The 13758-nt window shown below is 48.7% G+C and overlaps 1 protein-coding gene across 1 annotated transcript in view; it reads right to left on the reverse strand.

Moving 5' to 3' along the window:
• LOC146857060 (von Willebrand factor D and EGF domain-containing protein-like) overlaps positions 1-13758 on the reverse strand; it is a 1714722-nt gene that overhangs the window by 1342901 nt on the left and 358063 nt on the right. Inside the window, 2 exon segments of the mRNA XM_085647013.1 lie at positions 4864-5096; positions 12241-12297. Of these exon segments, the coding sequence (XP_085503139.1) occupies positions 4864-5096; positions 12241-12297 (290 nt within the window).

Genomic DNA, 13758 nt, shown 5'->3' on the forward strand with positions numbered 1-13758 from the left:
CATGGAGTGCTTGGTGCTGGCAACCACTTGAACAGTGGACACCAGTGCAACGGGAACTAAAAACACCTGCATAACAGAGTCAACTGCTGAGCTTCATGGAGGGAGCTGGAGAAAGTCCAGAGGAGACACAATATGCAAACAGAAGTGTCCGTCAGTTACAGTGCACTGTGGTTGGGGCACGCTCATGTGGAGAAAAAATCTTGGATTGTGTCCCTTCGAGATATTCCTGATGCAGATGCAGTGGGGTGTGTTAGACCTGCATCAGCTTCCTCAACAATGTCCCAGGTCTCCCACACTGCTTGAGATGACATTGCTACGCAGCCTCTCCACAGCACAAAACACAATCAGTAACGGACGAAAGCTTGCGGTGCACTGAGTTAGTGGTACCTGGAGTGCTGAGCAGGGTATCAGTCTGATGATGGCATCCACGACAGGCATTTTGCAACTCTGTAGGATTGTCAGGCCCACCCTTTCGACTCTGGCAGATGGCGGTTGGAGGTTGTCCTGGCGGAGGTGGCGTGTGCCTCCTGCGGTGCTGCGACGTCTGGGCCGGTCAGGAGTCGATTTCATGTGTGAGCTCTGGTGGACCGCAGTTGAGGCTAGAGGCAGCGGACAGCGCAGAGGCCACAGACACATGGCATTGATGACACTAAGGCCATCACCTCAGAGGGCATCCAATACCCCAGAAGAAGGGATCCAGGACATGACCAGCACAGAGTTAGTGGCCCCGGATGCACAGTGGCCGGCACAGACACCCTGCCATGGGACGGTGACTTGCGGTGCAGTCAGATGGGCCATGCGATCTGAGTGGGTCCTCATCAATGTCTGAGGTGTATGTTGCCAAGTGTTGCAGAGGACAGTGGAAGGTGTCCTCCAGGGCACGAGGTGAAAGGTCTGATGTTATCCGGAAGCAGCAAATGATGAAGTGGAATGCCACGGCCTAGTTTTCGCCACAAAGTCAGTATCACCGCCATAATGTCGATGACAACCCCATGTCCATGGAGTCAGTCGCCCTCAAAGTCCAACCAGAAAGTGACCATGGGTCTCGGGGAATAGACATATTGGCACCGAGGCTGAAAGGAGATGCAGTCTGTGATGAGGCCTGTACAAAGACATAAAGTCTTCCATAAATAAATCGAGGCTGAATTCGAAGGTGTGTGTGACCTATCCGACCGCAGTGTAGGCCGGGGGCAGCAGTCAGCAAGGGCCCACAGCCACCTGTCTTTGGGATGCTATGCAGATTGGTTGCTGCCACCTGACCAAAGGGAGTACATTGAAGTGGAATCTTCCTTTTCATGCGTACACGGACAATGTATGATCAAGACTCAGTTCCAAATGTGTGACCTACTTGTCCGTATTGTAGGCCGAAGGCAGTAGTCAGAAGGGGACCACACACACCTGTCGTTGGCTCGTGATGCACAGAGTTAGTGGCAACAAGGAAGTTGTCGGTAGTGTTCGATCACCTCCGTAACGATGATCCTATTCCCTCCGGGCTGCAACGTGTCATCGTCTCTCACCACTCCTTGCGTGCGAAGATATGTAATCTGCCGTTGAAAAATCGATGTTCAGTTCCAATTCTGTGACCTACTGGTGCTCAGCGTAGGCCGAGGGCAATAGTCCATGTAGGGCAACAGACATGTGTGGTTGTGTTGCTATGCACAGATTTGGTGGCACCACATCGAAGGGAGTACACTGATGTAAACTCTGCAATGAACATATGTTCTCTGCCATCATGTAATCAAGACTCAGTCCCAAATGTGTGACCTGCATGACCGTGGTGTAGGCCGGAGGTGGCAGTAGAGTACGTCAACGTGAAAGGACTACAGTGGGCCTGTATCGTGGAGGCGTGATGGTCTGGGAGACTGCCAAGGACCTCGGGCTTGGAGCTTGTGCAGGCATGTGGTGGGCCCTCCTTGACACACGCCGGTGTCGAAGGTGATCAGTATGGCCTGGCTGCGCAGGGGCAGGAATGACGGCTTCGAGGTCCAGCGGGCGAGGGTACGGCAGATGCACAGGATCACAGGCAACTCCGCTCACAAGGACAGTGTCGGCCTCGTGGCATGGTGAGAGGCATCACCCTGGCAGAAACTTTGGGCTTTCCAGAAGAGGACCAGGGCTACATGCTCTTTATTCAAACCCATACGCTGGCCTGGCATACGCCGGGCCATCCCACTCTTTTCATGCTGACCGGGGGGGATGCAACAAGCAACATTTCTGTGAACTCCCCCACTGGCTGGGGTGACATTGTTGCGTCCAGTGTCCAGTACACTCAATACACCAGCGGTGTATGTCGCCACGGATATGGGTGTGTTCTGCATGCTGCAGTCTGTCCAGCACATCTCCGCTACTCTTGGCATTGTGTACTTTGCCAATCATGGTATTCCTGCCTCCTTCACACATGCCTGGTTGCCACCTTTCCCCACGTTCGGCTATTGTGTGGCTGAGGTGCCATGCCGTTGATGGCTCATGTTCACGGCTTGCCCAGGTTACCGTTGTGAGTTGTTCTGTTGTGTCTGGTGGGTGGGCTCGTTGTTTTGCATGTTGGTTGTGATTTTGTGTTGTGTGCATTGCCAGTGTTGTGAGTTGCATGGTTGTAGAGTTGAGGTGAGTGGGGTGTTCATTTTGTAGTTGCCAAGGGACTGTGCATTGCCCTTGGTGCCATCCTGGTAACGCTGGATGCTGATTGAATGTTGGAGGGTGAAGTTATCATGCACACTGGCGGGTGATTTCTAGGCGACATTGGTGGAAGTTCCATGGTGTTCGGTTGTTGCCTGCACATTGATGTGAGACGTGTGCTTTCTGTTGCGGTAATTGTGTGCTGTGTCACCAGGGGGCACGGTTAGAAAATGTGTGCTGTGGATTGCCCCCAACACGTGCGTGCATCCAGCTATGGTGCATGGTCCTTGCTTGGTCTCCAGCGGATCCTGCGCAATATGTTGGACGTATGGGGATTGGGATACCAGGCTGATGGTGATGTCCAGGACAGGTGTGAAGGACTGGGATGTGGCTGGCTGTGTGACTCCTCTGACTGTGGTGGGTGTTGGTTGGGGCGTACCAGGGGCCATCAGGTGCAGCACAGTCAGCAGCTTTGTGTGGGGTGGGATGTTGGTTGTACGCCGGAAACAAGCATCCTGGGACCGGTTTCTGGCTAATCAGCCGTCATCAGCCAGGCTAGCTTGAATCCAGTGGCAAAGCGAGCAAGGGACCCACGTCTGGGCATACCCTGCCAACTTAGGGCGAACAAAGAAAAACCAAACAAGCAACCTGGGATAGCCTGGCTGATGAGGGTTATGAACCTGAAACCGGTCCGCGGATGCTTGTTTCCGGTCCAGGTAAGACATGGCTTGGCAGTTCGGGCTGGACTGTTCCCATGAGGCACAGGGTCAGACTGATTTGCATTTGGCCGTGTCTGAACTGGGGTGGCGGAGTGAGCTAAAGAATGATGATGGATTAAACCCAGATCAGTTGACTGGGGGTGAATGCTTGCAATGTGCAACACTCTGTCCATCATCCCCTTTGGTTTGGCTTTTAAATGACACCACAGCAATGCACCCCTAAATGCATTAAGTCCACTGGGGTTTCTAAACCTACATGTCCTACCATATACTTGGTACTTACAGGTATGCTGTCTTAGTCGATTGCAATTACACCAATTACCATGTACCTTTTAAGGACAGAGCACTGGGCCTGGTTAGCAGAGCCCAGGGTACTTTCAGAGTGAGTATTCACCAGTATATGTCAAAAAATTGGGGTAATCAGGGCAAAAAGGATGACTTTCCTACAATTGATTTCTGCACTTTCATGATAATAGTTTTTTTTGTTCCCAAAGTAAAGACATGCAGGCATAATTTGCTTTATATTACGTTTAAGTGCACTATCTCTGCTCAAACCTCCTGTTCAGTAATTGGGCCATACATACTTCCAGCTCACATACTGTTGTTGCTAAAGATGTTGCTTTGGTAAGGGATTTTCGTTCCAGCACACTGGGGCAACACACACACAAAGTTGCTGAAATATCCCCAAAAGACAATTCCTGAACAAAAAAGAGACCACTTAACTTTGCCAATTTTTGTTTTGTTCCTTCTCATCATCAGACATGGGTGAGGATTTCTGGTCTCCCCTAATGCACTTTTCTCAAACCCTACATATTATAATTAGCTGGCTCTAGTAGAACCAATGGCACAACCATATAAGGTCCAATTGCTGAGGCCATGTGATGTAACTTCCTGCGATATCACTGAGTCAAATACAGCGGTAAATGCATGGCCATGCCATTGAGGCTTTGTTTTCACCCTATAAGCTACCCTGAATAGTTGAGAGGTATGAGTCATGTGTCAATTTCAGCTGTACTTACATGCGCAATCACCTTTCTGAAAACGCCCCTGTCTGATAGGCTTTAGACTTTATACAGTTTTCAATAGTTCTGTCCAAATCTAAACATATACAAAGGAATTTCCAGAGCGTTGCCTGCTGTGTACAGCTTCACAATTGTTTAGTGGTTATAAACTACCCTGCAGAACAAACTGACCCAAAAAGAAGTCTATCTTAATTAGCCTTTCAATAAGTATTACAGAATGGAGCCACTAACTCTGTGAACTCAAAACAGCTAGTTTAGACTTCAATTAACTTGTTAAAGACATCAGACTGTTTTCACACGAACATTTTGAACCTTTGTTTGTGTTCCGAGTTACTATCGACAACAGACATAATTCTAGAAACATATTGTTTACTTGAGTACTTTTTATATCTGAGAAAAATACAGATAAGTGAGACAGAAGTTAATGTAAACCACAGAATGTGCTGCACAGAGATTTGATCCAGCACAATGTGTGACCTTACTTATTGGGTTCAGGAAAGCATTACCGTATCTCCCAATCTGAAATTAACACCATCCATCTCCAGGAGGGAGAATGTCTGCAGCGTTGTTTCCCGGTGTATCTGCTCTTTCTTGTTGAATATTGAAAGCCGTGACCAGACCACCAGATATCCAACAGATGCGTCAGGAGGGGACTGGCTGTAACTGCATTTTAAATGCACAATGTTGCCCATTAACTCAGGTGTGATGGCAGGTTTTAGCGGCGGGGTCGGTAGCTGCCCTGAAAATACCAAGCAAGGGGCAACTATTAAAGGCCGAGAGAGAGCATGCTCAACAGACAAAAATATACAGTCGTAAAAGTAAAAGGACAATAGCAAAATCAGCTGTTTATGTTTCAATTCAAAATTATTTTCCCTTAATACTTAATAGTAAGCAATAATAAAAAATTAAGAAAACCATTAACATTGTAAATCACCAACAGAGTAAGCATTTGTTTCATGTCGAAACAAAAATAATTTATGTATGACTTTTATGGAAAGCCTGTAACGTCAATACTAGAGAGTGAATCAAGTTATTCACTTCTGCTATATTAGTTGTTTTTACTCCTCTTACATCGCCCATGAAAGCCTTTGCCTTCTCTTTTTTTCTCTCCTCAACAGGCCTTCCAAAGACCCATGCAATGTGGCAGAAATGCAGCTGGTGGTCTCCCTTCTCACCCACATGCGTGTTTCTCCCTCACATCGTCAGTGAGGAGAAGCAGGTGGGATAGCTTTGGTGGATCTCCGTCTCCTCCATCTGCCCTGTACCCTGTTAGCTGTGAGTCTGCAGAGAACTCTGTCTGGCTGGGAAATCCCAGACCATAAGAACACAGCTCTCTTACAGCCTCTGTCAATGCGGAAAATGTTGGGAGAAAAGAAAACATGGTCGTGGTAGTGGATAAGCAGCACATCAGGGGTTTTTTTAAAAAAAAAATATGAGTGGGCAAAAGAGTCTAGGGAGATGCTGAGGGTGGCGTGATTTGGTGGTAGGACGTCAGGTATTGTATTTTTGATTATTTGGGAGAGGACAAGGGGAGGGAAATACTGAAGGTAGGTGGCAGGATGCCAGGAGGACAGGTCCTTTTCCTTTCATCTTGGTGGTAGAGGGGAGAGCAGGATGCCAAGTATAAGCTATGTGTAATGTTTTAGCATATTTCAGAGGTTATGGTTTTAGTATGGATGGCTTCTCCATGACTTTTCTACCCCTATCACTCTGCTCATCAGGGCAGGATGAGAGAAGTTGTGGGAGCCATTAATAACATAATCACATCTGAGTTCTGAGAGACATCATATGCAACTCAAGCTTTACTCTCCTTCTCTACTAGGGGTCACTCAGAGCCCCTTGAATTAAGATATCCTAACTGCTGCATATGCTGTTTATAGCCACTGTTGTGTGGTGAGCGGCTGTGAACCATGAGAGGCAAAGCCTCAAGTGGGTGCAGATCCGCCAAGCCTCCAGGAGAGGCAAAGCCTCAAGTGGGTGAAGATCCGCCAAGCCTCCAGGAGAGGCAAAGCCTTAAGTGGGTGAAGATCCGCCAAGCCTCCCTCCTTATTGGTGGTAGGTAAGCCCAGTCAAATGTTCCTTTAGGCCAATATAATTACGGCGTTTGGCGTCACAATTGTTCTGGGTAATTGCCAACAATATTCCGTTTGGTTACACAACGTTATCTTCTATCAAAGGTGCATGCAAACGACTCTACTGTACTAGATGTTCATAGCATCACACGCAATGCCGTGCTTTTTTGTAGTTTAATTTCTGTTTACTTCTATTTTGGATGCGAGGTTCTGGAGTGAAATCTCCCATAATACAACATTTTGCATACTTTTTTGACATTTTGTATAATTTCCACAAAGGAAATTACGTAAATCTTAGTAATTAGAAGTTAGATGCTTCTAAGAGGTTTGCACATATGGTGTGGGGCATGCTAATTTCCTTTCTAGGATTTTATTAAAAAATGATTTTTTCGCAGATTGATGCAAGGTTTTAAACGTGTTTGATTTGAAAATGTGTGGCTTTGAAAATATTGCAATGAATAAGGAATGTCTCTCCTTTGCCGTTCTCCTCTTTACCGCAGTCCCTGCCTTTCTATTCCGGTGCAGATACGGGAGTCCAGCCAGTGGGCAGTCATATTCCATAATCATATCACTCCCACCCCTCATACATTCTTTTTTCTCAACCTCCCTTCCTCTAGTCAACAAATGTCCACAGGCATTTCCATGCATTCCCCTGCTCTATAGCACGGTTACTCATAGTACGGCCCGCGGGCCACCAGCGGCCCGGCAAACCTTCCTTGGCAGCCCGCGGACCTTGCAGACATCCTACCTAAAATTAGCAAACACTGCCAGGTCCAGCAGCCCGGACTCTGAGACTCTGCTCTCTTGGGGGCCGGGGGATTCCAGTAATTGTCAAAGTGGCGATGCAGGGGTCTAAGAGGTGAAATACAACAAAGCTTTATTAACATGTAAATGGTCTTTTAAAGACCTGTGAAGTACTCGAGTGCGCGCTGGGAAGCTGTTTCAGTGGGGCTGTGTGCCCGCGCTGGGAAGCTGTCTCAGCCGGGCTGAGGGCTGACACACACATGGGGTGAGATAACAGAGGGTGACGGAGGGAGGGAGAGGGAGACAGAGGTAGAGGGAGACAGAGGGAGAGGGAGGGAGAGGGAGGCAGAGGGAGAGAGACAGAGGTTGACAGAGGGTGACAGAGAGAGGGAGACACAGAGGCGCAGTCCGGGGGAGACAGAGGGAGGGAGACAGAGGGAGAGGGAGGCAGAGGGAGAGGAAGGGAGACGAGAGAGACAGAGAGAGGGAGGCAGAGAGGGAGACAGAGGGAGGGAGATGGAGGGAGACAGAGGGAGGGAGAGAGACAGGGAGAGATCGAGGGAGGGAGACAGAGAGAGAGACGGAGGGAGGGAGACAGAGGGAGGGAAGGAGATGGAGGGAAACAGAGGAAGGGAGACGGAGAGAGACGGAGGGAGACAGAGGGAGACGGAGGGGGAGGGAGGGAGAGGGAGAGAGACAGAGGGAGAGGGAGGGAGACAGAGGGAGGGAGAGAGAGGGAGAGGGAGGGAGGGAAGGAGACGGAGGGAGAGAGACAGAGGGAGAGGGAGGGAGAGAGACAGGGAGAGATAGAGGGAGGGAGACAGAGAGAGAAATGGAGGGAGGGAGACAGAGGGAAGGAGACAGAGGGTGACGGAGGGAGGGAGGGAGACAGAGGGAGGGAGAGGGAGACAGGGAGGGAGACAGAGGGAGAGAGACAGCGGGAGAGGGAGGGAGACAGAGGGAGGGAGAGAGACAGGGAGAGAGACAGGGAGAGATAGAGGGAGGGAGACATAGGGAAGAAGACGGAGGGAGAGAAACAGAGGGAGGGAGAGAGACAGAGGGAGAGGGAGGGAGACGGAGGGAGAGAGACAGAGGGAGAGGGAGGGAGACAGAGGGAGAGGGAGGGAGACAGAGGGAGGGAGAGAGACAGGGAGAGATAGAGGGAGGGAGACAGAGAGAGAGAGAGACGGAGGGAGGAAGACAGAGGGAGGGAGACAGAGGGAGGGAGATGGAGGGAGGGAGATGGAGGGAGGGAGATGGAGGGAGGGAGATGGAGGGAGACAGGGAGGGAGGAAGACGGAGGGAGACAGAGGGAGGGAGAGGGATGGAGGGAGGGAGACAGGGAGAGAGACAGAGGGAGTGGGAGGGAGACAGAGGGAGTGAGGGAGGGAGGGAGACGGAGGGAGGGAGGGAGACAGAGGGAGACAGGGAGGGAGGGAGACAGAGGCAGGAGGCGACAGAGGGAGGGCTACAGAGGGGGAGAAGGAGACAGAGGGAGGAGAGAGACAGAGGGAGGAGGGAGACAGAGGGAGGAGGGAGACAGAGGGAGGGCGACGGAGGGAGGGAGACAGGGAGAGAGACAGGGGGAGAGACACAGGGAGAGAGAGACTCCTACCAAAGCTTGAACTGATGATATTGCCCTATTTTTCTTTAATAACATTTCTTCTATACAAGCCTCCTTTGAAGCGGCAAGCCCCAACTGTGACACAAAGCTGGACTGGCTACTCCAGCAACCGCCTCCCACTATAAACGGCCTACTACATATCCCTGCTATCCTTTTGTAGAAATCTCTTCACCTTCTCCGCTCTCTTAAGTCTGGCTCCCCAGCAGACCCCTGTCCCGCAAAAATCCTGGCCTCGATCGCTGAGGTAATCAATCCAGCAGTCAATAAGATACTGAATCTTTCACTTTCCACGGGGACTGTCCCGAAGCGATGGAAACTGGGTAAAATTCTTCCCCTTTTAAAAAAAACCTCCACGGACCCCTCGATAGCTAGTAACTACAGACCCATTTCACTACTCCCTGCCCTATCCAAAACTCTGGAGAAATATGTTAACCAAATCCTCTGAGAATTTGTCGAATCAAATAACATTCTACATTCCAGTCAGTCTGGTTTCCGTGCTAATCACAGCACCGAAACCGCTCTCCTTGAGGTCTCAGAGTCAATAAAAGTCACCTTGGATAACGGCGGGTGAGCAGTGTTGGTCCTGCTCGATTTATCGGCAGCCTTCGATACCGTACCCCATGACCTTCTCCTCGAGCATCTTTGGAGGTGCGGTATTGGGCGCATCGCCTTACAATGGTTTCGGTCCTATCTAACCAATCGACAGCAAATTGTCTGGTCCCCCCATTTGAGCATATACAAAAAAGGACCTGCCTCGTACTAATCCTTGTTTTAAGCACAGTGTACACACTCAACACTTTATACTCAACGTACTGGCTTCTGCACAAACTGTTGCTCTTTAGCCGTCTTTGCGGCCCTGATTGCCATTCGCTAAGGAGTTCTAGTGTCACTGGCTATGTAAATGCCTGAAACTAGGTATATTTAGAAAAGTGTTTCCCCTGAAAAGCTATTATATCCCCACCACTATGTGTGAGAAGAAAAGAGGAAGAAAAAGCGAGTTCAAATTCAAATTCAACAGAACCATCAAGTATAGTCTCTGTTCCAATACCTCAAAAGGAAGAAGTGCAAAAAAGTGAGGCGGACGGCAGTACCTCACGGACGTAACCCCAACGAGGTTTATGCAGACAGGTACTCGCCCGCTACCTCATGTTCTCATCATAGGCGACTGCCGTCCCAAATGAAGATGAAGAATGAATCAAAAGTAGTTGTGTCTATTCTAATACCTAATGTGAAGTGGAACTAAAAATCTAAACGTGTCTATGTTCCAACAACAAAAAAGTGGGTGTCGACCCTAAGAAAGAGGAGGGTGAGTCTGATCAGGACCCAAGACACTCCCAATTAAAACCGGGCAAGACCACACTAGCTAAATCAGACTTTTATTTAGTGCTGTGTGGCTGTCAACTAAAACCAACATGTTTCGTTGCCTGTATGGATTGGCGGCAACTTCTTCAGGGCTAGGGTCGACTAGCCTCTCTGCTTTAATAGCTCTGACCAGTATAGTATCTGTCAGGACCGTTGGGGTTGCTCATTTACAGCATACCTCAACCCTCAGAGTAGGAGCGTCTGTGCTACCTCGGGTACTCCTGAGCTGCTTGCCCGCAAACCGCGGATTCGTATATCTCGTCAGTCTTGCGCTCCGGGTTCTATCCAGCCTCCATCCATTTGAGGCCTGCATTCAAGCTATGAATGTAGGAGTCCCCCAAGGCTCCATCCTGAGCCCTACACTGTTTAATGTGTATGTGGCTCCTCTGGCTCTGTTGGTTGAATCCTTTGGCGCCAGAATCGTCTCTTATGCAGACGACACTCAATTGCTATTCACATGTGCCAAGGGTGAAGTCTTGGATGGGAAGACCATCAAGCTCTGCCTCTCGGCAGTTTTCAGCTGGTTCAACACCAATCACTTGAGATGCAACTCGGATAAATCAGAAATGATCTTCTTCGGCGACACACCAGATGATAACTGGCGTGATTGGTGGCCACCAAATATGCCGCCGCCCACCGACTTAGCTACCACGGTTAAGAACCTGGGGGTGAAACTGGATAGTAAGCTCCCCATGAATGCCCAGGTTCAATCGGTAGTAGGCACATGCTTCTGCTTACTTAGGATGATGCCAAATTTTTTACCACTGCTTTCTCAATCGCACAGAAGGACAGTCGTGCAGGCCTTGATACTGTCCCGCCTCGATTATGTGAATGTTCTGTCCCTGGGTCTCCCTGAATATCTCTTTAATCGTCTCCAGGTGGCTCAGAATGCTGCTGCCCGAGCGATTTTTCTTGCTGATCGACGCACCCACACGACCCTCCTCTTGAGAATACTTCATTGGCTCCCAGTGCGTAAGAGGGTACTCTTTAAAGCACTGGTATTGGCTTTTAAGGCTTCTCATAACATCGGTGCACCTTATTTAAGGGCTCGTTGCCAACAGTACGTTCCTTCACGTACGCTACGGTCCTCTTCTGCTCAACTGCTCCACACTCCCAGGTTCTACCTCTCACGACGGGGAGGCCGTACCTTTCAGGTACTGGTCTCCTCACTATGGAATAATCTTCCCATTGAACTACGCCAGGAAAATGATCTTTTGTGCTTTCGTCACAAACTAAAAACTTTGCTGTTTTTATGATCTGTGTCTGTGGTATCTGACTACTGAGTGCTTCTTGTTACGGGTCCTATGATTAGCGCCGGGACACTCTTGGGAGTAGCTGCGCGCTCAACAAATACCCAGTAACATAACATAACATAACAGAGAGAGGGAGGGAGTGGGAGGGAGTGAGAGGGAGGGGGGGGAGGGAGAGCAAGGGGGAGAGAGGGAAGGAGAGGGGGAGGTAGAGCAGGGGAGGGAGAGGGAAGGGAGAGGGAGAGGGAGAGAGAGAGAGAGAGATGTGTGTATGCCGGGTCTGGTGGCTCAGTGGACGAAGGCTTCTGCTGCAGGGACCTGTGTTCAACCTCATGGTCACAATTTTTTTGCTTTAGCCCCGCCCCTCCTCCTCTGACCCCGCCCCCACCGGTGCGGCCCTCGGCCACAAACCACACTGTAAATTTGGCCCCCGAGAGAAAGTTTGTGAGTACCCATGCTCTATAGCAAAGGATTAGGAAAGACTCCCTCTTCTCTCTACCCCTGTGTTGAAATGCGTGTCTCAAAAGTAGAATGAGTGATACCGTGACAATGTCCACCATTCTCAACAATGCATTGCTGTCAACTAAATATGAAGGGGCAGATTTACAAGTCCCTTGCGCCACTTTTGCGTCACTTTTCCCAAGAAAGTGATGCAAAAGTGGCGCAAGGGGCTTGTAAATGAGCCCCGAAATTTCGACGGTCAGCAGGATTTATGTGTGCATGTTGTGCTGCTGTGTGTGTCCCTGTTTTTTGGAATGTTTTAAAGCATACAGGTACATTTCTCAAGAGTTTTCACTATATCATTTCTTTTGATCGGTATAAGTTATTCACCTTGGCAACTCCACTTTTCTTCTTTTTCTCCATAAGGGCAGGATTTTATTTTTGACGCTATAAAAGATGAGACAAATGTGTCTTGTTAAATACTGCATTCAAAAAAATACTCCACTCTCTCACAAACAAATTTCTTCAACAGTGCATATGTGTTTTTGTTCTAACTGCATCTTGAGCGCTAATTGTTTTAACCGAAAGCTGATAGATTTGATAGAATAAAAAATAAAATAAGCTATTAACACTTAGGCGATGACGTTGTTGAACCAATACACATTTGTCCTAGCCGCTATCTTTTATCATTACATCTCTTCCATTCCTTGAATAAAAATATGCTGCTCTTAGGAAAGAGGCAAGAATGGAAAAAGTAAACATGAAAATTGGGCAGTTAAGCTTTTATTTTTAAGCTTCCATTTTATCCTTTTACTAGTGCACTATATTTACCGAAAGCCAATTTGAACCGTAAAAGGTATGAAAGTAAAAGTAACATCAGTACAATTTACCATTAAGAAACTCAAACAACAAACTGTGTCCTTCAAAAGATCCTGGAGGCATTATGATAATTTACAGCGGAATATTGTACAACCGAGTACGTGATGCATACACGCTCTTGTCATGGAAAAAGGAAATTCGATATTAAGTGCAGTACATTTCTGCATTTCTACAAGTCTTATGACAGAAGAGCGACGGTGGGCCACAAGTCGCAGGGGAGTGAATGGGGTGGAAGAACGTGAGGTACACCTGAAAAATCATCGCTCAGATTCCACAATCAAAGAGCACGGAGTGTTGTTGATGGGCCCTGTTCACAAAGAAAAGTAATATATTTACACCAGTAGATATATGCATGTTAATGAATGTATGGCTTTTAGGAATTCACAGACGTTACCAGCAGTACATCTCCTCACATTTCCCCAAAGAGTGCAATTGACTAGGACCTAGGCACCAGCTGAGGCCGGCTGTGATCCACCGGAGACTGCTAAGCCTAGTAGGCCAAGCCAGTCAAAGATTTTACCTTCTAACATAGGGGCTGATTATAATGTTGTTCAGAAAGGGACCGAATGAGATTCGGTTTTGCAGAACCTGACTAGGAACCCTTGCTTCCAAACGAATCGTAAACATTTCCCAACAACCGATTACCATTCAAGCAGTCCGAATCTGTTCTGAAAGGCATTCGGGCAACCCGAGTCTTTCGCAGCTGATTCGTACAGCTCTATGGACACGGTTTACGGACGAGCAATTAAGATGACCGAATCGGACAGCCGTTCCGATTCGGTCTGCCCAACATGAAACTGCTGTCAGAATCTGTCTATGGGGGCCCATTGCGGGTCCCCCTTCACCCAGAGGCATATGATTGGGGCCTGTGGGGGTACCCAAGGGCTCCTCTTCCCACAATGCACAATGTGGCAGCACCATGGTGTGCCCGCCACAGGGTGAAAGGTTTTCCCCAACCACCCCTTTTTTCAATGGGAGCCTGTGTTTTTGTTCTTGTTCGGATCACAGGCTCCCATTGAAGTCAATGCG

Source organism: Triturus cristatus, chromosome 3_2, assembly GCF_964204655.1.
Source record: "Triturus cristatus chromosome 3_2, aTriCri1.1, whole genome shotgun sequence".
Lineage (NCBI taxonomy): Eukaryota > Metazoa > Chordata > Amphibia > Caudata > Salamandridae > Triturus > Triturus cristatus.